Here is a 25,532-nt window from a genome sequence, read left to right as displayed (position 1 = left end):
TATACACAAGTGTTTGGGAATGGAACCATCAATGGGTTCTGGGATGACTTAAAGGAGTGATAACCAGCATTTTTACTTTAATTTGTTGTGGTACTATGGATTAAATCAAGAGTGTCACACATGCTAGGTAGTGCTCTGCCTCATCAGTGGTATTTTTAATTGTCAGCAGCACATACAGCCATGTGAAATGTTCATGTTCGTCAAATGTATCCATAATTATTAGTTAATAATACAAAATTGAAAGTAATTCCATCAGACTCAAATTCCAACCTCTTACTTCATCTACGGAGGTATTCACAAGGGAGTTGGGAGATGCACTTGATGTTACAGTCACTGACTTGGGTCAGAAACATAAACATCCTTTAAATCCACGCAAGGGGCTTGTTACATGAAAGTCTAGGACAGGAACAAGCTATGCTGCAGTCACTTAGAACTGTCTACAGCGACAGACAGGTAAAGGGTAGGCAATAAAAGCTTCCTAATGCCTCTCATTGTAAGAATTCTTTAACTACTTGTAATTCTAGCAGAAAATATTTGAGGCCAAGTAAGGGAAAAAACTGTTCATGAGAAAAAAATGACTAATTCTCATGATTACAAAACACATACCCAGTATTTTTATTACAGTTAAAAGCCAACTTCTAACCACTGTTGACCACTCATACATAGTCTTGGGGCTGTAAGTATTTAATCAGATATAACATAAGACAAGAATTTTTCCAAGTTAAAAATAATTATACAGAGCATCTTAGGAAAATGTTCTACAAAATACTTTTTTATATTTTAAACATTAAGTAGTACACACATATTCTGCTTATGAAAGTAGAAATTTCAATAATTACACAGTAATAAATTCCAAAACATCTGGGCCAGTAGGATGGCTCAGTGAATAAAAGTGCATGCAGCCGGGCAGTGGTGGCGCATGCCTTTAATCCCAGCACTCGGGAGGCAGAGCCAGGCGGATCTCTGTGAGTTCGAGGCCAGCCTGGACTACCAAGTGAGTTCCAGGACAGGCGCAAAGCTACACAGAGAAACCCTGTCTCGAAAAACCAAAAAAAAAAAAAAAAAAGTGCATGCAGTGGAGAGAACTCCAGAGTCTCTGACCTCCACACGCAAATTGTGGAATGCATGCACCTGCATCCACATATGCACACACACACAATAATAAGTTAAATATATGTGTGTATATATATATGTGTATATATATATACACATATATATATAGTATTATCTGCATGCTTTAAGCTCACTCACAGGAGTCATAAGTATGCACATGACCACATCTGAACACACAACCTAATGTTGCATCTTTTATATAATTTAGGCAAAAATGCTCAAGAATGATCAAGTAACATTGCTGAGACTTAACTGAAAGGATTCTAAATACTGTAAGGGAAACAAAGCATAAAATATCCAGACTTGGATACAGGAAATAGAGCTTTCTCTGCTCTCGAAGAGCTACACTTTCATTTTTAATTGTATGTATATGTCTGTGTGTAGTTATATGCATGAGTGCAGGTGCCTGAGGCCAGAGGAGTTGGACCCAGGAGCTTAAGTTACAGGCAGTTGTGAACTACTTGCCATGGGTGCTAGGAATTGAACTCAGGTTCTGGAAGAGCAGTGCATGCTCTTAACCAAGAAGCCATCTCTCCAGCCTCTAGAGCTACGTTTTAAACACCCTGTTAGATTTTCTACATGGTATTTCCTAAAGACAGAAATTTCAAAACTAAATGAAAACTCATCCTGCGCTCTTGCCTAAGTGATAGGATGTGCTTTTACTACAGACTCTGCCTGCCTAAATCAGCTACCTTGGCTTACCCCTTCCTACAATTCTCCATCCTGGACCCAGCCTCAGCTTGGTGAGATCAATGTCATTAGCTATAACCAGGCCAAGCCCCTAGGGGACACAGCCCCTGTCAATCATCTTTAAAGTTTGTGATTTAATTACCATAATTCATTAGGAAATGTCTTTAAACTTTCTGGGGCAGCTATTTCATTCTGAGTAGCACTAATTTAAGGATCACATTTACTTGTGAGAGAATTTTCCCTATGAAACCATTTTTATAGCCAACCTGTCAAGGACATTAATGACCACTCTTGTTGCTGGCTATATACTAGAAGTCAGTCACACTTCTGGTGTTCTTATTGGTTAGCAATTAATTAGATGGACGGAATAAGATAGAAATGCAGATTTCTACTACAGGAGCAAGAGAAAGAAAAATGAGAGGTGAAGAATGGGTGTATATTATAGACAGCTCACAGTCTTTCTTAGGGACCATGACTACATTTGAAATCAGTATTCCCACAGTAACCACTTGAATACCTGGTCTAAGTACAACCAGTATTAATGTTTATTATTTTTCTGTAAATCCATTTCTAAGAACAATGCTTCAAAGAAGCCTTATATATAACATGAATACAAAACAAAAAAACCACAACACCACTTGGAAGTCTCCACATTTTCCACACAATCCATAAAAAACCCAGACGCTCGTTGCAAGGGTACACCACAGAAAGGAAGGAGGCAGCTTCTGTCATTACTGCTGGTCTCTTGGTTTCTTTGTTCTGACTTTTTTCTTTTGTCCTTTCTTCTTTTTCATGAGAACTGCCTTTTCTCCAATGAATGCATTTTTGGAATGTCCTGCATCTTTGGAAGTAAAATTAAGTTTTTGCTTCGGTTTACTGGCATTCTTCAAGCTTGGACTTGAACTTTGTTGTTTTAGTTTTTCTTTATTGACAGAACGCATGACTCTCAGTTTCCTTCCCATTAGCTCAGAATTATTTAACTTCAAAGCAAGATGAACAGCATCTGTATTCTGTAATAATAATAAAAAGACACATTAATTTCCTCATTTGGAAGTTTCCTCAGAAACTCCTCATTTGTAATGAGACAAGTGAAGTCAGAATTCAGTGGTATATGTCCGTCTTAAAGTTTGCACACAGAAGGCAAGCCCTCTTCTTCAACTCTGTGCTCTAGAGGTCAAATCTGCAGAGTTCTGGCAGCCTGCTTGAGCCCCTGTTGTTCCTGGCAGCACTCAAGCTACCTCACCAAATGCTCAGTCACAACCACGGGTTCATTTTTATCATCACATGAGGTTTCTTTAAAACGGAAAATAGCCCACAAGCCAACTTTCTGTAAAATTTCTGCTGTAAGTGGAAGGCAGGAAACTCTCCTACAGTCCCTAAGATGTGGGACTAGAGATCCTAGAAGGTTCTACAAGTCCAAATTCCTGTTCCAGCACAGAACGATTAATATTTGAATGTTGAGATGTTCTCAAAGAGGCAAGTTACATCTAGACAAACACATATCAGTGCAATAGAACAACACAGACTTCACACACACAAGACTCTTCTAGAATCTCCCAGGCAATCTCAAGAGTCAAAGAGCCTTGGTGCTGGACAGGTATCTCACCCAGTAGTTAAGAGTACATACTGCTCTTAAGGAGAACTGGAGTTCAGTTCCTGGCACCCATGCCAAGTGGCTCACAACCACCTGTAACTCCAGCTCAAGGGGGATCCCACATCTCTGGCATGAGTACCTACAGACACATACACATTAAAAATAATAAAAATAAATCTAAATGCCATCAAGTAGTAGGTATATTCTTCTACTGCTTAAGAATATTAGGAAACATTGATTAATAGTCACTGAACTCAATGTAAGTAACCTCGTACAGAGACTGAAATTTCCTTCTAATGGTCAAGTGTTTGTTACATCTTACAGAAGGTAAAATTCAGAGGTTTTAGTTCCTCTAACACCCAACATCTGGAGTATTACTTAGTACTGTTAGCATGCACAAACAAGTTTTGCTTGGGACAGCTGTAGCCACAGCACTCTGTTGTGGTGGTTATGAATTTAGCGTCCCTAAGTAAGAACCTGGGAATTCAAATAACAGCATTATCTGAAAGACAACACAGCACTGACAACCTCCCCCACAGGCATTTTAAGGAGCATCAGTACATTAGTCTCCCATACCTCAAAGAGCACATAGCCAAACCCTTTGCCGACTCCTGTGAGTGGGTTTTTCAAGATCCTCACTGACACAATGCTCCCACAGTCCAGAAAGTGTTCCTCCAAAGCAGCCTCTTCAACTTCTACAATAAATTCAAGCACAAATGAGGTGAACATGTGAAATCTCCTTAGAAAGCTAGAGGGGTTTGATAATACTTTGAGTTAAGCAAAGCCCCATAAAAACACAGCATTATACAGCATGCCTTTTAAAAGTGGTCATAAGCAAATCATTAAATTACTCAAGGTTTGTCTGTGTGGGTTCTGGTAGTAAGGGAATTGAACTCAAAGCCTCACAAATGCCAGGGAGGTACTCTGCCACTGAGCAACAATTCCAGCTCTTTCTACATTTTCCTGAGGCAGCTAAAAGTTGGCCTTCACTTTTCAATCTTCCTGCCTTGGTAGCTGGGATTAAAGATATGCACTAAGCTACCACACCCAGACGACTCAGTTTCCTTTTGTTGTTTTTTACTGTGCTGGCTACTGTACTCTTGAATGGTAGGTAAGCCCCTGGCCACTGAACCATGCCCTGCTCCTTCCCTATCATGTAATAACAACAGTTAAACTTTTATTTGCTTAAATAAACTTACTGTAAGGAAGATTCCCAACAAATACCGATCTCTTGTCCCTCTGAAACAACAATGAATAAAAACCAGTCAGTGTATTAGAAAACACAAACTATCCTACACCCCACCCCACCCCCACCCACACATATCTCCCTCCACTGGCTGTAGTCATCCATTCCTGACTTGATCATATATATACCTGCCCATGTCTGTTCTTATCTTCACTCTGCATAATACAAGAGCACCAAAGAGACTTCATTCATAGTATCACTCACAGGCAGTGCTTAGGGAAGGCCTGCTATTCAAAAGTTTTACCTATGAGAGGCCAATCAGTAAACACTTGAGGCTCTAAGGCAGTGGTTCTCAACCTATGGGTCATGACCCCTTAGGTAATGGAATGACCCTTTCACAGGGATCACCTAAGATCACTGGAAAACACAGATATTTACATTACAATTCATAACAGTAGCAAAAGTGCAGTTATGAAGTAGCAATGACAATAATGTTATGGCTGGGGGTCACCACAGCATGAGGAACTGTGTTAAAGGGCCGCAGCATGAGGAAGTCTGAGAAGCACTTAGAGTCTAATGACCACATGATCTCCACTGCAATTTCTCATCCTGCTATAGTAGCTTTCGAACTGCTTAGGACAGAAACAAACCTGTGGTGTGCGCAGTTAATCTTAGGAACAGAGAACACCATAGTTTGTTAGAGCCTCTGTGGTGTCTATCCCCAGTCCAGGCGGAGGTTTTGCGCTGACTGTTGTTCTCTTTCAGCGAAGTACACCTGACACCAAGAGCAGCTCACTTCTGCAGGCTAACTCTACAATCCTTCTTCACTGTCTGAAGACACAGCGGCCATATGCAATCTGCTCACACTGCTCCTGAACAAGACCCAGACTTTGCATGAAATCAGGCAAAGCAGGGTTTCATGGTCTGCCTGCTAACCTATCTACCCAGCAGCACTCTTAGCCCCCATACACCCATTAGCCACACAAAGCTCTTGCCATTCCCTGGGCAAGTTAGGTTTCTGTCCCCAGTGCCTACACCTCACAGATATTGCCACTGTGCTTTGAAAACACTTTCCTCCCCAGGTAAATCTTTCAAGACTTCTATGAGATCTGTTCTCCTACAAACTGTCCTCCTTTCTTGTTGGCCTGTTCCCAGGTGCACCATTCTGAGTAGACAAAGCATCCTGTGCTTATGACAATATTTACATAAAACAGAGCCACAGCCTGTCCCTCTATGTGTCTCCAGCACGTTTCAAGCACACAGTCTTCAGACTGCTCCTTACGTCTAACAAATGACAACTTTGCTTTTGGTTTCTGAGACAGGGTCTCACTGTATAGCCCAGTGTGGCCCAAAACGTGTGCTTCTCTTGTCTCTGCCTCCCCAGCACTGCCACAGGCAGGAGCTAACAGCCTAACAGGAATAACAATATTCCTGACTTTAGTCTGTTAAAAAGGTGCTGGACCTGATGACCTCTTACTTTCTCTACGCATCTGCTCATGGAGAGTATCTTCAAATGCAAAGTGACCTGTTTGTGAAGGTAATGTTCACTTGAGTCCTGTGACTCTGTGGGCACCGATACTGTGTCCCTAAAGAACAAAGATCTCTTTCTCCCATTTCCCTCGTGCTGACACTATTGGTTCCACCTTTCCACAGGCTCATGTTAAGATCTTTTTGTTGTTGTCTTGTTTTCTTTCTTACTTCTTTGGGACACAGTCTCACACTGTCACCCAGGTGAGCCTGTAATTCCTGTTGCTGCTTGTCTTACCCTCCTGATGCAGGGATTACAGGCATGAGCTACCATCTCTAGCTGTCTTGTTAAAATCGTTAAACAAATCACATTCTACTTACAGAGGTGGTTTCAGATGCGATATCAACTCGAATACGAAATCCTTCTGCAATCTGGGTCCCATTTCTAATTATAAAGACAAGGGGAATGGCTGCTGAAAATGAGCACTCAGTTATGGAAACACTTGCTGTAGTAAAGCCAATAATAAGCCCATCTCTACAGGACAGAGGGCAGTAATGCACCACCCCAGAAGTAGTGAAGCCAATAATAAGCCCATCTCTACAGGACAGAGGACAGTAATGCACCACCCCAGCAATAGTGAAGCCAATAACAAGCCCATCTCTACAGGACAGAGGACAGTAATGCACCACCCCAGCAGGATTACCTCTGCAGGGCTTTTGCAGCAGAACTCTCATCCTTAAACACTACATATGCGTTGATGCTTTTCTGGTCAGGATGAAATTTACGTCTATAGAGAAAAGAGAAGGGAAAAAGATAATGTAAAACTTGCTAACCTCAAACTACTCAAGAGAAAAATCTGGTTTCACTTTCTACAATCAATACATGATAAAACTTCCAGAATGCAAGTTCCACATTTTCAAGTAAAGATGCAGTAATTTGAAAAGGAACACAGATCTATAAAGGTAGCAAAAGGAACAAGAAGCCTACACTTTCTCGGGAGTCATCACTGTGAGGGAATGGTAAGAACAGGACACCCACATGTGTCACCTGGAACAATAGAAGGATTAGAAATGTCATCCTGGCTTCAACTCTGTACCTAGCAATATTGTTCTTTTTCACTGCAAGACACACACCTAGAAAGTGCACATCCACAAATAGCTCAGCACACAGGAGCCAAAGCCCTGGCAGCCACCACCCACCCAGGAGGCCATCCTTCCTTCTGATGGTCATCACCATCCCTAACTTCCACACGGACTGCTACCCTCTTACAATACCGCCCTAGAGCCCTATCTACTCCCATACATTACACTTTGACTTGTCCATTCTCCTTTCATCTGTCTCTTTGTTTGACCTGCATTATTTCCAACAGCCTGAATTTGCTGACTGTGAGAGAAGAGTTTGACATGCCCCTTTATCTTCTGTATGTTGTAAACTTGCTACTGGATCCAAAGGTTTAATCTGGCTCAGATGAGGCCCCTTTGTCAGGACCACAGTTAAGTGTTATATTCTTTCTTAGCAAGGCACGTTATAGCTGCTCTTCACTTTCGTGTGAGTGTGCTTACACATATGTGCATGTATGTATGGAGGCCAGAGTCAACCTCATCTGTCATCCCTCAAGTGCTGTCTAGCATTTCTGTGCATATTTTTAAAACATTTGTTTAGTTAGTTGTAGGTAAGGGGGGCATGCACACTCATGTGGAGGCAGGGGACAACTCACGGAAATTATGCCTTTCCTTCCACTATGTGGGTTCCAGAGACTGAACCAAGGTCATCCAGCTTGGAAGCAAGGACTTTTCCTTACTGAGCCATCGTGCAGGCAATACTTACATTTTTGAGACAGGGTCTCTCACTGGCCTAGGTCTCACCATCCAGCACTGGGATTACAAGTGTACCAACCACTATGCTTGGCTTTTTTACAAGGGACCTAGGGATCAAGCTTAGTCCTAATGCTTACAGGGCAACCATTTAACCAACTGAGCATCTCCCTAGGCTAGCTTTTCACCTTTAATGATTATGGCCACTGCTGCTGCTCAAGACCTACACTTGCAAAAGGGTAATATAATATGGATGTGATTCTGTAGAAAATAGTAATTAATATTAATGGTGAGACAGACTGGGGCTGGAGAGATGGCTGAGTGGTTAAGAGCACTTGTTGCTCTTGAAGAGGATCCTGGTCAGTTCCCCGCACCCACAGGGCAGCACACTATATACCACCTTAAGTCTTTTCTTTTTTTGTTGAAAAAAATAATTTTTCAAGCGAGGTATGGTGGCATACACCTTTAATCTCAGCACTCAGGAGGTAGAGACAGACAGATCTCTGTGAGTTCGAAGCCAGCCTGGTCTACATAGCCAAGTTCCAGGACAGTCAAGACTGTTACACAGAGAAACCCTGTCTCAAACAAACAAACAAAAAAATCATTTTTTATACAATATATTCTGATCAGTTTTCTCTCCCTTATCTTTTCCCAGATCCTCCTCCGATCCAATTCCATGCCTTTGCTCTCTCTCTCTCTCTTTAGAAAACAAAACAAACAAACAAATAAATACAACAAAACAAATAGAAAAAATAAAGCATGAGAAATGTGCAAAAACTATAATATATAAGCAAAAGACCAGTAAGGTCAAAAAATGCCCAAACGAAACAATATGAGACCAAAAAAAAAAAAACAAAAACCAAAAACCATCAAATCTTCAAAAAATAGCACTGAGTTTGTTTTGTGCTGGCCATAAGATCTCACTTAAATGTGGTATACCAAGTGAGACTCCATTGGAAAAAAACTAATTTTTCCTTTGTGAGCCATTGACACTTATAGACAGCTTCTGGGTTAGAGATGGGGGCTTGTGTCCACTTCTTATCTCGGTACTGATATCCTGTGTACAATCTGACAGTTTCCTATTGAGGAAAACAGCTATGATTTACTAGATACAAAGTACTGCCAAGCACTGAACCAGACATTTCACGTCCCTTAGCCTCACACCTGACGCGGGTGTTATTCTGATTTTACAAATGAAGAAACAGAGGTCTAGAGAAGTGTGTGGTGGAGATCAGAAAGCGAACAAGCTAGCTCAGGACAGAAACTCAGTCTAGTGGTCTCCATCACCTAACGCTCCCCACAATACACAGCTGTTAACAAACCCAAAGCTGACAACACCCCAGTGACACAGAACAGATGTGGCTTTGCTATTTTGTCACATGAATACTGGTGGCAAGCAGGTGGGTCTACTTCAATGGACTGTAAGAACTGGCCTACATCAGACTCAAGGGGAAATATGAAGCGCTAATGACAGGCAGTGCTCTGCTTCTCCTATAACACAGAAGCCAGAGAAAGCCTCTCTCCGGCCCTTATCAGCTAATTCACAGCATCAAAACTTTGGTGGAAGCCATCAGAGAGCAGGAGTCTTGGAGGAAAGCAGCCTGGACACTAAAGCCAGGCTCCTCCTTCCAAAGAGAAACAATAACAGCATGGTTCAGTCTTGGCCAGAACCCTAGAGGTCACTGATGCTGCAAGGGGACCACCTCCAGGGTGTACTCTGATCTAAGCTGGTATCCACAGAAGATGGAGCATGGGCCCAGAGAACATTCATGCTAACAACAGGCTAGAGAAGAGTGGCCAAGGCCACCTGGATTCTCCTCCAGATGAAGGAACCAAAGATGCGGCAGGGAGGGCAGTAAGCCTGCCACTCACGGCAGAGAGAGGACTCCAGGGCCAGAAGACGAGGAAAGGGGAACCTCTTGTCAGAGAGATGGTATGGAACATTAAGACCCATCAAAGGCAAAAGGCTGAGACTAAGCTAAAAGATGGCTCAGTGGGTAAAGATGCCTGCCACCAAGACTGACAATGATCCTCTAGTACCCACTTGGTAGTAGAGAGCCAACTTCCACAAGCACACTGTAGCACATGCATGCCCACACACATACATTATAAATAAACAAACACTAAAGCGGGGGGCCACAGCAAGGAGTAGCTGACCACAGCTCCTTGACAGAGCCCTGGGCCCGCTTGGCTCTGAGACTAGGCCAGGACAACAGAGCTTTGTGCCCTCATTCCCACTACACTACAGGCTCACTAACAAATGGCAGCACTCTATACTGGATCCTCAATAAGACGTGAAACTTCTTATCCTTCTGATCCTTTCAAAGACACCAAAGCTTTTGTATGCGGAATATATAACTCTCCCACACCTTGTCTGTCTGTCTCTCCCTCAGAAACAAGAGAAAAAAGAATGTAGTGAACAGGTGAAGTTTTTACAGTACTTGACCAAACAAACATGTAAAAACCCAGTAAGCACATAAAAAGATGTTTGTCATCTTAAACTATGAGAAGAACACAAGAGCACAGCAAGAAGCCTGTAGAGTAACTGGCAGCACCCAGTGCTGGGAAGACACGAACATCTGGTGTTCTCACCTACGGCTGGTGGATGGAAAACCATGCAAAAATGATGGGCTGGTGGGTGGCTGTTTTTTTAGGAAGCTAAAACACACTGACTACAAGGCGCAGCCATTCTACCTCAGGGACTTTGTCAGAAGAAACCTGCATACAAATGGTTTTAGTCCTTTATGCATGAAAGGTCAAAACTGAAATCACCTAAATGTCAAAGGCTAGTGAATAACCAAACTTTAATGCTAATTTTCCACACAAGGAAACAGTATCGACAAGGAGCAGAACACTGATGCACATAGAACAATCTCAAAACCATGCTGAGGAAAGTCGGACCAGAAGATATAGTGGGCTAGAGCGTGCTCACAGGTAGTGTGTGTGCTTAGCATAAACCAGGTCCCACGTCCCCTCCCCAGAATCAAGGAAGCAAAGCATCCATGAAGTGTGGGGAGTCTGCTTACATAACACACTAGCACATATAACTCAGAGACAGAAAGTAGGTGAGTGAGCAGCTGTCTACGGACAGACGTGGAGGGACACACTGCAAGGGCACAGAAGTAGACTAGGCTAAGGAGGCGTTCAGGAGGCAGACTGTGGCAATGCTTTCACCAGAGCCCAAACGTCACGCTCCTAACGGTGGCCAGATGTGGTGGTATTCCCCTATGTGCTCATACTCAGGAAACAAAGGCAGAAGAATCAGGAGTTCCAGGCCTACTGAGCTACACAGCGAGACACTGTCTTAAAACGTAAGGGCTGGCTAGGTGTAGCAGTGCACGCCTTTAATCTCAGCACTTGGGAGGCACAGACATGCAGATCTCTGTGAGTCTGCCTGACAAGGCCAGCCTGCCATCCAGGCCGATATAATGAGACCCTGGCTCAAAAAAACAAAACACACCAAACAAACCAGGGTTGAGTGTAGTCCACTGGCAGAATAGTCACCTAGCATGTGCAAAGTCAGAGTTCAACCCCCAAAATAGCAAAAAAGAAAAGAATCCCAGAGCTCTACATCTCTAATGTGCAATTTTACTGATTAAATTCACTTTTAATCAAAGAAACAAAAACAAACTTAAGCATAAAGTTTCCCATGGCAAGATTCCTCATTACCCGCCTCCAAAAGTAAATGAAACATTTGTAAATTCTACCACAAATGATTGGCTGATTTCATCCCTATCAAGCAACTAAAAAACCAATAACTCAACAGCCAAAAAAGGAGTAAAAGACAGCAACCTCTCAGATAAAAGGCGCAGGAATGCCCCCTGTGCACAGGCAGATGCTCATTCACCTTGAACCACAAAGACCACTTTCTCCTTCCAGGCTGCCCTTGACCAAAAAAGCCAAAACCACAATTTTTATAAAATAAAACTCTACTCTTTATAAAATGTGTGACTATAAACAGGTGACCAACACTGAGGGACAGCAGTCAAAATTATAAATGCAAAGTATCCTTACTACTTCAAGTGCATTCTACAGAAAAATCAGCACATATACAAAACTACCCAGATATAAGATCACTCATTCCAGTTATTCATGATCACAAGACTGAAAAAAAAAAAACCTAAAAATCCACTAATTAGCCATCAGCAGGTATACTTAAATAAGGTATAAGGTAGACCTTACAGAACAGAAGGATGGTCTAAAAAAAGAAAATAATCTAATTATAAACTTACTTTATTGCGGCCAACTTTTTGGTTAGTGTTCCCTCTGCTGGCATCTTTTAAGAAGAAAAAAAAACATTAAAAATTTGAGTTTGGAGTCTTTTTTCAAAGTGGTTAAACTTTTTATTCCTCCCCTTTTTTCAGACTGACTTCAGGGCTTCATGCATGCCAATACGTGGTCTACCTCTGCTACACCTCCAGCCACGTAAGTTACATTTTAGTTTAAAATATTCTAACCACATACAACTCAAAACGCTTTAGGGAAATGGAATCAAAACAGGATCCTAATGCTTGTGAGTCAGGAGTTGTGGCATACATCTATAATCCTATAATCTCAAAACTCACGACAAGAAGATGAGGAATGTAAAGTTATCCTCAGCTACATAATGGGTTTGAGTTCAAGGCTACAGGAAGTCCTATCTCAAAATAACTGAAGCGGGGGAAAGACCAGGATTAAGATACAAGGAACTGCCGGGCGGTGGCGGGGCACACCTTTAATCCCAGCACTCGGGCAGGCAGAGCCAGGCGGAGCTCAACCACTCTCAAACAACACAGGCACGAGTACAGACAATGGGCGCTCAAACAACAGGATGACTCCAAGACAGTAGTCAGGAAAGACATGACGAAAACAGTTTTCAAAGTAAATGTGTGTGTGGGGGGGGCACATTTATAAATAAACCTTACGCTTCACTCCATGTAATTTAAAACGTCTAAACTGGCAATCAGGAAACTTGATTTCCTTTGCATCTACGGGATCATATATCGAGTGGGCCCCCAAATTAGTGGAGCCTTTATTTGTTTGTAGCTCAGGCTAGCCATGGACTCAGTGTGCAGTTGAGGATGATTTTGATCTTGGTCCTGAGGAACACACTCCAGGAGAACCAAGGGCAGGCACACTATACCAGCAGCACAGTGAACAGCAAAGGGACAGAGGAGCAGCTGTGGAAAGGGTCACAGAGGCCAGCAAAACAAGCAGCTTCAGGTCAGTAAGTGCTGCACTGAAAGACGAGGCTGGAGAACCCACAGGGCCACCACATGCCGGTAGCCCGTGGGGTGCTGTATAAACGAAAGGGGATTGAAGGGAGGAACCACAGCATGGTCAGCTGTTCTACCAAGAGGAAATAAAATGGCTGCAGCGACGGCTCAGCAGTAAAGAACACTCACTACTTTTCCAGAGGACCTAGACTGGTCTCCCAACACCAACATGAGGGCTCACAACCGCCTGGAACTCCAATTCCAGGGGATCTGATGCCCTCTTCTAGCCTCTAAGAGCAATGCATGAATAAGACACACAGTCATAACTGAAGGCAAAACACCCACCCATACACATAAAATAAAATTTAAAAAGAGATTCTCAATGAAAATAAAAAACTTAAAAAAAAAAAAAAAAGGCCGTGAATAGACATAGGCCAAGGAGAAAAGGAGTGACTCAATTAGGGAAAACCCCATGTGCTGTGCAACAATCCTTTTCTACATTATGAATATGTATTACTCTCACTGGCTAATAAAAGCTGATTGGCCAATAGCCAGGCAAAATCAAACTGAGAATATGGGGAGAAAGAAGGGCCGAGTCAGAAAGTCACCAGCCAGCTGCTGAGGGAGCAAGAGATGCTAGGGAGCAGTTAAAGCCACAAGCCATGTGGCAATACATAGATTAGTAGAAATGAGTTAATTTAAATGTAAGAGTTAGCTAGTGACAAGCCTGAGCTATTGGCTGGGCATTTATAAATAATACTAAGTCTGTGTGGTACTTTGGAAGTGGCTGCCTGAATGGAAAAACTCTGCCTATACACATGTGAAAAGCAAGCAGAGCAAGTAACAGATAAGGTGGTCCAAAGGAGTTAAAGGCAAAGCCACATCTTGCAAGGGGTAAACACAGGCATCCTGTAACTAGGGTGTGGGCCAAGACACCCCAGTTAGTGGGTCAGGTAAGAGCTTCATATTAGGAAATAGAGCTCAGAAGAGCAGAAAAAGTAATAGTGGGAAAAACACACATCAACAGAAGTGATGAGGACTGTTAAAATATTAGAAGATGTCTGTTTTGTTTTTTCTTTCTTTCTTTTTTCTTTTTTTTTTAAAAGACTTATTTATTATGTATACAGCATGTATGACTGCAGGCCAGAAGAGGGCACAAGATCTCATTACAGATGGTTGTGAGCCACCATGTGGTTATGGGGAATTGAACCTTTGGAAGAGCAGTCAGTACTCTTAACCTCTGAGCCATCTCTCCAGCCCTTTTGCTGTTTTTTCAAGATGGGGTTTCTCTGTGTAGCTTTGACTGTCCTGGAACTCACTCTCACTCTGTAGACCAGATTGGCCTCAAACTCACAAAAATCCACCTACCTCTGCCTCCTGAATGCTAGGATTAAAAGCATGTGCTACCACCGCCCAGTGAGAACGTCTACTTTTAAAGAAGTCAGTTTCTTCCACAGGACACTTGGCAACCTTCAAGGATGCCTTGCTGGATGGGGAAAGACTGCAGGCATTTATTGAGTAATTCCAGGGATGGAGTGGAACATCCTGGAACACATATGACAACAGCCACAAAATCATCCAGCTCACACTTAATAGTGTGGAGACTGAGAACCTAACTACACATGCTAGGTAAGCATTCCACTGCTGATCTATGCTTTCAGCCCTGAGAAGCCCTTGGAGAAATCATGTAAGAAAGGGCAATTAGAAACAAGGTAAATGCCGGGTGGTGGTGGCGCACGCCTGTAATCCCAGCACTCGGGAGGCAGAGGCAGGTGGATCTCTGTGAGTTCGAGGCCAGCCTGGTCTACAGAGCTAGTCCAGGACAGGCTCCAAAGCTACACAGGGAAATCCTGTCTCGAAAAACCCAAAAACAAGGTAAGCACTAACTTGTGCATGCCAAGTACACTGAAAATAATGCTCAAAAACATACAGCTGGGTGTGATGATACACACCTTTAATTCCAGCACTCAGGAGGCAGAAGCAGATGGATTTCTGTGAATTCTAGACCAGCCTGGCCTATTCAGTGAGTTCCAGGACAGTAGGGGTCATGTAGTAAGACTCTATCTCAAAACAAACAGAAACATATACTTTACTATGTATTTTATCCTCTGAGAACATTAGCATAACTGGCTGAGGGTGGAAGTAGATACCAATCACGTCTACAGGTGCTTAAGACTACCTGCAACAGTCACACTCATCTCCTGCATTCAACACTGCTATGGAATCATCTTTCTGTAGACTGTGAAGATACGTCTTTGCCAAGGTGCCTTCTGATTGGATTAATAGAGAGCTGACTGGCCGATAGCCAGGCAAAAAGGTTAGGCCAAATTGAAAGGACAATGGGAAGAAGGGCAGTCAAGGGAGTTACCAGGAGATGTGGAGAGAAGCAAGAGGAACATACCATACTGAAAAAAAGGTACTAACACATGGCAGAGCATAGATAAGAAATATGGGTTAAGTTGTCAGAGCTAGTTAGTAACAAGCCTAAGCTACCAGCAGAGCATTTATAGTTAGTAATAAGTCTCAGTGTGGTTATTGAGAAGCTGGTGGTCCTGATGAAAAGCCCCACCTATACAACACAAGTCAGGCTGCCTGCAGCTTGAGGGAGGCTGCTTGGTGAGAAGCAACGCTTCTGCCCACTCTACTGACAGCAGATACAATCATCTGACTGCCCACCAATCCCCAGGGCTAGCCTTGGTGACAGATGTCATCTTACTGTGTGAACTCATGCAGTTACCTACCAAGTGTAGACTCAGCAGTGGACACTGGACACCAAGAGGCCAGCAACTTGGATTTACAGATAAAGCACAGTGAGATGCATTTTTCAAGGGGAGAGGACACTTACCACAGAACGAAATCGTACAGACTCTATCTGTCCATACTCTTTGAAAAATGACTTCAGCTTCTAAAATAAACAATATACACATACATGTTAGTTAACACTCTGAATGTCTGTGTCACAAAAGGAATAATGTGAATGGTCTAAGCACCCTTCACTGCTATACTTTATTTTCAGAACATTCCAGAACCAACTGTAGTAGCATACACCTGTTATCCCAGCATTATAAACACAAAGTGGAAGCAAGATTAGTGTTCACATCCAGTGTCTAAAAACCAAGGAACATGTCAGAAAAACAGGTGACTATTCAGTTGGATGGACAAAAAAATTTTACAGAAATTTGGGAAGAAGAAAAATACAATTCATGTTCACATTAGCATCCATTCATGACCTGCATGCTAGTTGTGTGTTTCAATGCTTACAATCTGTGAGATACTTAAATTGAGGTTAGACTTGTATCTTGCACATATTCTCTGATCTCTTTACACTGGCTGAAACCAAAGTGCCTTTTATGATGCTGCTCCATGGGGAAATTCTCCAGCTATTTAATTCAGAACACCACTGTAAGGAGAATCCTAGTCAGTCATTTTTGGGCATTAGTCTTTGACTATTTCAAGATGTGAAGAACATACATTGTTAAGGAGTAGGACAGTAATTTCTATGACTAATTCTAATTAAAAAGCCATTTAATGTATGAATATTTTTGCAGAGCAACCATATCACACACCTCTCCTCCGAGTTCTTACAACCTAGAAGGAAGATCATAACCAACAGCCAAATGTATACAGGAGGCTGAGGCAGGAGGATTGAGATTTCAAGGCTAGCCTAAGGTGAATAGGGTGATTCATAGGGCGATCCATACCAAACTGACAAAAGACACCTGAGCATGGTCTCTCATCCTAGCACTTGGGAGGGAGGCAGAAGGACTGCCATGAGTTACAGACCAAAGTAAAGACATAAGGAGATCTTGTCTCAAAAAGGAGGACTTGAGGGATGGCTCAGCAGTTAAGAACACTGGTTACGCTTTTCTGTTTGTTTGTTTTGTTTTGTTTTTCGAGACAGGGTTTCTCTGTGTAGTTTTGGTGCCTATTCTGGATCTCGCTATGTAGACCAGGCTGGCCTCAAACTCACAGAGATCCGCCTGCCTCTGCCTCCCGAGTAATGGGATTAAAGGAATGTGCCACCACCACCCGGCCACTTGTTATTCTTGCAGAGGACCTGGGTTTGGTTCCCAGCACCCAAATGGTAGCTCACAATCATCTGTTACTCCACTTCCAGGAGATCTGATGCCTTCTTCTGACCTCTACAGGCACTAAACATAAATGTAATATATATACATACATACATGCAGACAAAATACTCATACACATAAAACATCTAAAAAGAAGATATATTTTAAAGGATAGCACATGATATCTTTATAAATCAAACAGTAGGGGAGAGAATAAAAGTCAGTGTTTCCTAGGTTGTTTTGTTTTTAAGGAAGGAGAAATTTGGGCCTGAGGATTGCTCACGCAGTGACTACCAACCACATGTACACAGAAGGCAGAGGTACGGCTTTAGTGAACCCGCAGAAGAAAGGCACCTAAGTGCTCATTCTCGCACACAGCAAACATTCATTGAGCCTGTGCTGTGTGTCAGGCAACCTCCCATGTGTTCTGGACGGAACAGTGAAGGAGAGAGAGAAATCTAGTTTACATTATAGTGGCATTAACAGGAAGGAATCTAAAGAGAAAAAAAGCCAGAAAAAGCCACTGACATTTCAAACATGACACTGAGAGGCCTGAATTAGGGCCGGGAGCCAAGCCCCAGCACCACACGCACACATAACACACATACACAAACACAGCCCAGGTTAAGCCTGTGACTACAGAATCAAGGAGGTGTTAGCACCAGAACGCATCTATGGTGTGGTGATTAGGAAGCACAAGGAAGCTACAGTAATGAGTTATCAACTATTGGCTCAATAAAAAAGCAATCTTAGTCAATAACTTCCCTGGGTTTATACCATCCCTCCCACTCACCTTCTTATTACATGTGACAGGCAAATTGCCAACAAACACGGTCCTCTCGTTTTTCAACCGCTCTTCTTCAGGGTTGAGTGGGATCTTTGTTCTTTGGTCCCCATCGAGGCTGAGGGCAACACCAAGCACTTCTCCACCTGCTGCTTTACCACGAGACTGAGACTTTCTCCTTTTTTGCCCCTGCTCCTGATGAATCTCTTCTTCTAGATCAGCACTTGCTAGAGCACTTTCCCTAGTTTTTAAGGAGCAATCAAAGAAGAGTCAAAAACAAAACAACAAACAAAAAACCAGCACAAGACAAAGCCAGTCCTGCCTCCTCAGTACAAAAACCTCCTGCTGGCTTCTGCTTCCCAAAATAAAGCTTAGCACTCAGAAATTTACCAGAAGTGTCAAAGCAGCATTCTCTTTAAAAAGATACCTTAGAAAACAAGACTTAGACTGATATCTTAGAAAACAAATTCTAGATTTCAAGAATTTAAGTAAAATCTAGTATTTGAAGATATACTAAAGAACCACGCAGCAGCAGCAGCAACAGCAGCAGCAGCAGCACAAACATTCTAAAGAAAAGCCAGTCCATTTCAAGCTCTTCAGGTTTAGTTTACACTCCACTGACCCTAATGTATTATCATTCTCGGCTCTAGGACCTAGACACTGCAACGTTCTCTAAGAATCTAAAAAAGGCTGAGATGCCCATCCAGCACCCTGAAGAGGATCTGGTCCACTGAGAAAACCAGAGTCCCAGGTCTAAGAGTTGTGTCTAGTTGAAGGGCTGCACACTACAGTGAGCTCTGAAATGGTAACGTAACAGATGACACCAGTGCACGTGGACACTGAGGTCTGATGTTACACTGACTCTTGTCAGAATGGGCAGCAGGAGCCATGCAATCAATCACTCGCTGGCTTCCCAGTGAGCTCCTCACAGCTTTCAGCAGTGCACTAAAGGGGCAGGCAATGATCACAAGGCAGGCAATAGCTAGAATACAAGGTACAGAAACCATAAGAGAAGCACGAAGACCGAGAAAGGCTTCTCAAAGAAGAAAGCAGTTTGTGCCACCGCTAGTCTTTAATAAATATAACTACGATTATTCCTCCATCAGATCAAAAGCTCCATTAAGAAGTGTTATGCTCACTTCAATGTCTAGTGCATCTGGCAAGAAAAAAGGTATGATGGGGTTCAGCTGAGAATAACATGTTATGCAAAAGCACTTGACTGTATCCTTTGGAAGACAAGAAACTACCCATGACTAACTACCTGAAAAGATTACTGGGTAGAGTGACACATGCCTGGGCACTGGAAGCCAGCTTGGACCACATAGTAGGGCTGCACTTCAAAAATTAATATGAGTCCAGGGACACAGCTCAGCGAAGCACTTTGCCTAACATGTGTTTTGGTTTGTTCAACGTCCTGCACTACAGAAAGTTGTTTGCGTGTGTGTGTGTGTGTGTGTGTGTGTGTGTGTGTGTGTGTGTGTGTGTGTTTTCTTGATTTTTCGAGACAGGGTTTCTCTGTGTAGCTTTTGGAGTCTGTCCTAGAACTCACTTTGTAGACAAGGCTGGCCTTGAACTCACAGAGATTCACCTGTCTCTGCCTCCCAAGTGCCAAGTGCTGGGATTAAAGGTGTGTGCTGCTACCCCCCCACACACAACCCTACCCCAGCTCCTACTCCTCACCCTCCGTCTTTGCACTACAGAAAGGAAAGGAGGGAAGAAGGAAGGAAGGGAGAAAGAAAGGAAGGAAGGAGGGTGGGAGGGCAGGCAGGCAGGCACACACACACACACAGACAGGCAGGCCCAAGTCAATCATGCAACAACAGAGAAGATAGAAAGGGAACAAGGTGTTTAAGAGTGAACAGGAAAGATATAGTCATGACAGCACAAGAAAAAGCAGGCCAACCAGAGCAAGGATGGAGACGGAAAGAGGACAGACTAAAGAGAAGTAAAGAACAGTACTATTTCAATGACTCGAGAAGCTACGGCAGGAGGATATTCAGCTCAGGAATAACAGACTGGCTTACAGAAACATAGTAAGACTACTCTTTTTATTTAAAAAAAAAAGAAGAAGATAACAGCTTCAGGGCTTAACAGCTGGGAGTTATACATGGAGAGGGGAGAGCACTGGCTTAGACAACTAACTAGACGTGAAGTGCCATTAACGCAGGATTTCAGTTTGAAGCATTATTTTGCTTTTTTGTTTTTGTTTTAAGAAAGCGCTTCATGCAGCCTAGGCCGGCCTCAGACTCACTGTATAGTCCAGGATAGCCCTGAATTTCTGATCCGAGTGCTTCCAGCTCTCAAATGCTGGGACTGCAAGTATGTGTTACCACACACGGTTTAGGCAAGAGCTAGGGACTGAACCTAGGGCCTTGTGTGCTAGGCAAACACTCTACCAACTGAGCTACATCCCTAGCCTCATGAAGCATTATCTTAAGGTGAACAAGGAACATACAGGTGCAGATGCTGCCAGTCAAGACTGAAAAGGTTGAGAGATCAAGACAGACATCCATGGCAGTGCCTACACAGAACAACTGTGAGAAGACGACTAACATGAACTCTAAGGAGACGTAGTTTCCTAAGAGCAATCTGAAGAAAAGGTGTTCACCTTAATTTGGAGAGAAAACCGAAGCAAGAGAAGAACAGAAATATTACTCACAGAATCTACCAGTTAGCAAGTGCTAGCAACAACTAGTCTTCAGAACATGGGTGATGGTTTGGGGAGCAGCACAAAGGCTCAGCAGGTAAAGGCATTTGTCACCAAGCTGGATGACCCCAGTCTGATCCCTGTGACCCAGACAGCAAAGAGACAGAAAATGGACTCCTGTGAGTTCTTCTTTGACTTCCACATGCCACCATGGCATGGGTGCGCCAACACACATACATACAATAAACATAATAAAAAGCCATACAGGTTTTCTGAAAGAGATGGTAGAAAATGTGCAAAGAAAATAAGTTTGGTTTTTGGTTTTAATTTATAATATTTATATATATATAATTTTATACATATGTGTATACATATATATTTAATTTTATATGTGTGTGTATGTATGTATATATATTATATATATATTATATATATACATTATATATATATATATATATATATACACACACACACACACACACACACACACGAATGTTCTGTCTGCACATATCTCTGTATAGCAGAAGAGGGCAATCAGATCTCATTATAGATGGTTGTGAGCCACCATGTATTTGCTGAGAATTGAACTCAGGTCCTCTGGAAGAGCAGCCAGTGCTCTTAACCACTGAGCCATCTCTCCAGCCCAAGAAAATAGGTTTGAAGGAGTGGAAAGGAATTAAAAGCCAAGACTTTGTGTCACATGGCTATAATCAGAATTGGGAAATAGAGGTGGGAGGGTCAGAAGCTAAAGTACAGCTCAGGTTATATAGTGAGTTCAAGGCCCACCTGGGATATAAGAAACCCCTGCCCTACCTCACCTCCCAAAAGACAGTGCAGAACAATAACTGGAAAAGTAGTAATGGTGTAGCTATTTGGATACTCACTCAAATATTCTGTGAAAGAATTTAAGTTAATGAGGGAAACTTGGTTCCCAAATGAAAAACCAAACTCATGTTTGACAGACATGCTGAAACACTGAGGACACAAACCACAGGGTTACTTCCACCCTGCAGGGAACACTATAACAAGGATGGCCCAGAAATAACAAGAGCAGAGACGGAAGTAAAGTTAAAGATCTGAAAGGCTGATCTAGCAGTAACTCATCACTTTGGATAAATGGGTTTCTTACATTTTTAACTCTGTCTACTATGAGACATTACATAATGTATTTTTTTTAATTTTAGAAATATTCAATGAGAAAAAATTAAGATGGACATTCATTTTTAAAAACTGCCTGACGCATTTAACACAGCAAAAGGGAGAATTTCACCAACCTGTTTGCCAGCCTCTTGTCTGCATCGGAGAGTTTCTTCACTTTCGCTTTCTTTGCAGGTTTCTGCAAAGCTGGCTTTGTCATCTGGGGTGTACTTTCTTCTTCATCATCAGGTCTTCTCTTTTTAGATGTTTCCTTTCAAAAGTTCCAAGTCACACTTAGTGTGTCAAACTCTTAAAAATTCTGACCCCAAGACTGTGTGTTGTGGCCTCAGCCCGTGATTCCAGTGTTCAGGATGTGGAGGTAGGAGGAGCTGTGCCAGGCCAGCCAGGGCTACACAGCAAAGTCCCTGGCTCCAAATCCCTGAGCAATACTGTGGTGTCTTTCTCAATTGATACTTCTTCCTCACTTGTTATAGAGAGAAGCAGAGAATTCTTGACATTAGTCATGAAGCCATAGTTGGTGGGCTTGGTCGCACATGCCTGTAATATCAGCCATTCAGTGGAAAGCTGAGGCAGGAGTATACAGTGTGTGCTAAAGGTCAGCCTGGGCAACTAGTGAGACCCTGTCTTAAAATAAAAAGTAAAGTCAGATATGATGGAGCAGCCCTGTAATCTCAGCACTCAAGAAGACGGTGGAGGATCAGGAGTCTAAGATCATCCTTGGGTACATTACAGAAGTTGAGTCCTTAATAGTTATAAGAGTGCTGTGGGATGTTCTGTATGGCAAATGTGTTGCTGATTGGTCAATAAATAAAACACTGATTGGCCATTGGCTAGGCAGGAAGTGTAGGCGGGACAAGGAGGAGAATAAAGCTGGGAAGTGGAAGGCTGAATCAGAGAGACACTGCCAGCCGCCACGATGACAAACAGCATGTGAAAATGCAGCCACGAGCCACGTGGCAAGGTATAGATTAATGGAAATGGATTAATTTAAGCTGTAAGAACAGTTAGCAAGAAGCCTGCCACGGCCATACAGTTTGTAACCAATATAAGTCTCTGTGTTAACTTGGTCGGGTCTGAGTGGCTGTGGGACTGGCAGGTGAGAGAGATTTGTCCTGACTGTGGGCCAGGCAGGAAAACTCTAGCTACACAAGAGACCCTGTCAATCAATAAATAGGGCTGAGGGTGAAGGGCTTGCCCAGCTCAAGGGCCCCGACAGCTGCTGCTGTCGGGCGAGTTACCTAGTTCTAAAGGGACACTCAAGACGCAGCCCCGGCGACTCACCTGGGGCACAGGCACAAACACAGGTGGGGCCCGTGGCTCCGCGGTGCTGAAGAGAGCGGCCAGCCGCCCAGTCCCGCCTCCAGGAGGACGCTGGCCGCCCCGCAGGCTGTCGGCGACCTGTCCCACCAGGTAGTCGGCGGCCGCAGTCCCCACGCCATCTTCAGAGCTCTGTCTGCAAACACAGGCACACTCTCAGCCACGCCGCGCGTCACTCACCAACCCCCACCCACACCAACGCCGCGCGCCACTCACCTCCGCTCCCGGCCCTTCTTTCTCTTGGCTTCCTTGCCTCCCAAAACCATGCTTAAACCTGAGCTTCCGGAAAAGCCGCAATGCTAGTCCGCACTTCCGGGCTCCGGCTAGTCCTGCGTTCTCACTGGTTCCGGGTTCCGGCTGCCTCCGGGTTCCGACTACGTCCTTTCTGGGGACTTTGCTCTTCCGCTCGGGACCACGCCCCTTCCTCTCCAAGCAGTCCGCGGCTGCGCAGCAGCCCCACTGGACTTAATACTAAGACTGTGGAACTGAGGGTTTAGGAGCAAGTTGGTCCTGTTACCTCAGGTTGTCGTGGAAACCAAGGCTTGGGCGTGCTCTAAGTCTAACGAGTAGCTGAGGCCTCAAGTACGAATGAGGGTCAGCCAAAGCCAGGCATGACGGCTCATGTTTTTAATCCCAGGATTTGGGGGCCGAGGCAGCTGGATTGCCACGAGTTCCAGGCCAGCCTAAAGTGAACAGCTCTAGGCTTTGGCTCAGATAGCTTTGGCTACAGAGTGAGACCTTGTCTCAAACAAAACAAAATACACCCGGGTTGGGGTGGGGTATTTGTTGGGTGTTCCACAGTTCATCGAGGAAGAGGATTTTGAAGAAAGGAGGCTACGGTGTGTGTGTGTTGGCAGTCTGGAAGTTGGTGTGAAGGGTAAAAAAGGCTCTGAGAGGGAGAAGGGTCTTTACACCTTTTCTGAAGTTTGACATTTCAAAGGAAGCAGTTGGGGCCCCGCTCTGACCGGTCACATCCATGTACTGTTCCGGTTTCAAACTGTCCTGCCATTCTCAATAAATATTTGGTACTTAAGATCTTTTATGATGGCTCATACTTATAATCCCTGTGTTCCAGGGCTTGGGCCAGAGGATGGCCATGAGTTTGAGGCCAGTCTGGGCTACACGGTCCAAGCCTCTCTGGACTGCAGTGAGCCCCAGTCTCAAACTGTTCACACCCATTCAGACCTCCATAATTAGCCTTCCCTTCAGGGCTCCTCCTCCCTGACTTCCTTCCTTCCACTTTAAAATCGGTATCCCGCCGGGCGGTGGTGGCGCACGCCTTTAATCCCAGCACTCGGGAGGCAGAGCCAGGCGGATCTCTGTGAGTTCGAGGCCAGCCTGGTCTACAGCGCAAGATCCAGGAAAGGCGCAAAGCTACACAGAGAAACCCTGTCTCGAAAAACCAAAAAAAAAAAAAAAAAAAAAAAATCGGTATCCCTCCTTCAGGCCCACTTTCTGACTTTACAGACATTGCTACTTGGGAGCTGTAGGCAGTTAATGACTGCTAGGGGAGGGGAAATTATTTTTCTTCAGTACCACAGCCACTGGTAAGCTGCTCGTGAAAGTAACCCTAATTAAACGCAGCGGGTCATTAGAAGACAAAAGGACATTGTGGGCTGGAGGTATGGCTCAGTGGTTTTCCAAAAGACCCAAGTTCCAGCTGCTCACTGAAAAAATGAAATAAAGGAGGATTTGACTGCTCCTAAAGTATGGAGAATATTTGTATTGTAGCTATAAGGGAAAACTAAAATTCTAATTTTGACAGGCAGTGGTGGCGCACACCTTTAATCCCAGCACTTGGGAGGCAGAGGCAGGCAGATCTCTGTGAGTTCAAGGTCAGCATGATCTACAAAGTAAGTTCCAGGACAGTCAGGGCTATTACACAGAGAATCTCTATCTCCAAAAACAAACAAACCAAAAATTTTTAAGAAGACATGAAAAGAGGGGGACTGATGGGGAATGAGAGAGGGTAATGGGTGAATATGATCAAAACATCTTTTATGTCTTAGTGGTATTAGCAGACTGCTGCTTTTTTCTTTTCTTTTTTTTTTTTTTTTTTTGGTTTTTTGAGACAGGGTTTCTCTGTGTAGTTTTGGTGCTCTGTGGCTGTAGACCAGGCTGGCCTTGAACTCACAAGAGATCCACCTGGCTCTGCCTCCCAAGTGCAGGGATTAAAGAAAGGCATGTGCCACCACCGCCCACCTGGCCAGACTGCTGCTTTTTTATAGTCAAAGTTCAGCTACCTGCCCTGGTGAAGTTACAAGCCCTTGGCCATCTCTTTGTGAGTAAGCTGTGGGCAAGCTGACACATGTACATACCAATGACTACACTGTGCACCGGGTGTGTGTGTGCATTACCCCTGGCCTGTTCCAAGCGATCCTCACAGGTCTCAAGTTCATGTGATAGATGTGATGATGCTCAAGAGGTGTCAAGTATGGGGCTCAGTTGAGTGTAAACAGGTTTGATCAGGTGCATGTTTCCTGTCCTGATTTCCCC

At 43.7% G+C, this 25,532-nt stretch overlaps 1 protein-coding gene across 1 annotated transcript; it reads right to left on the bottom strand.

The window, feature by feature from the left end:
• Nucleotides 1–591: 591 nt before the first annotated feature.
• Nucleotides 592–23,378, bottom strand: Rbm34 (RNA binding motif protein 34). The gene is made up of 11 exons (XM_052728206.1): nucleotides 23,253–23,378; nucleotides 23,001–23,172; nucleotides 21,836–21,969; nucleotides 17,924–18,155; nucleotides 15,906–15,965; nucleotides 12,098–12,141; nucleotides 6,755–6,838; nucleotides 6,432–6,495; nucleotides 4,597–4,636; nucleotides 3,974–4,092; nucleotides 592–2,813 (listed from the first exon to the last, which is right to left on the bottom strand). Exons 1-11 carry the CDS (start codon nucleotides 23,300–23,302, stop codon nucleotides 2,535–2,537), a joined length of 1,278 nt encoding a protein of 425 aa, XP_052584166.1. The 5' UTR covers nucleotides 23,303–23,378; the 3' UTR covers nucleotides 592–2,534.
• Nucleotides 23,379–25,532: the final 2,154 nt, after the last annotated feature.

The sequence above is a fragment of the Peromyscus californicus genome, unplaced genomic scaffold, assembly GCF_007827085.1.
Source record: "Peromyscus californicus insignis strain IS unplaced genomic scaffold, ASM782708v3 Scaffold_8__1_contigs__length_139910024, whole genome shotgun sequence".
In the NCBI taxonomy this organism is placed as follows: domain Eukaryota; kingdom Metazoa; phylum Chordata; class Mammalia; order Rodentia; family Cricetidae; genus Peromyscus; species Peromyscus californicus.
Note: the sequence above shows the minus strand (reverse complement) of the source record. Positions and strands in the feature narration are given on the sequence as shown.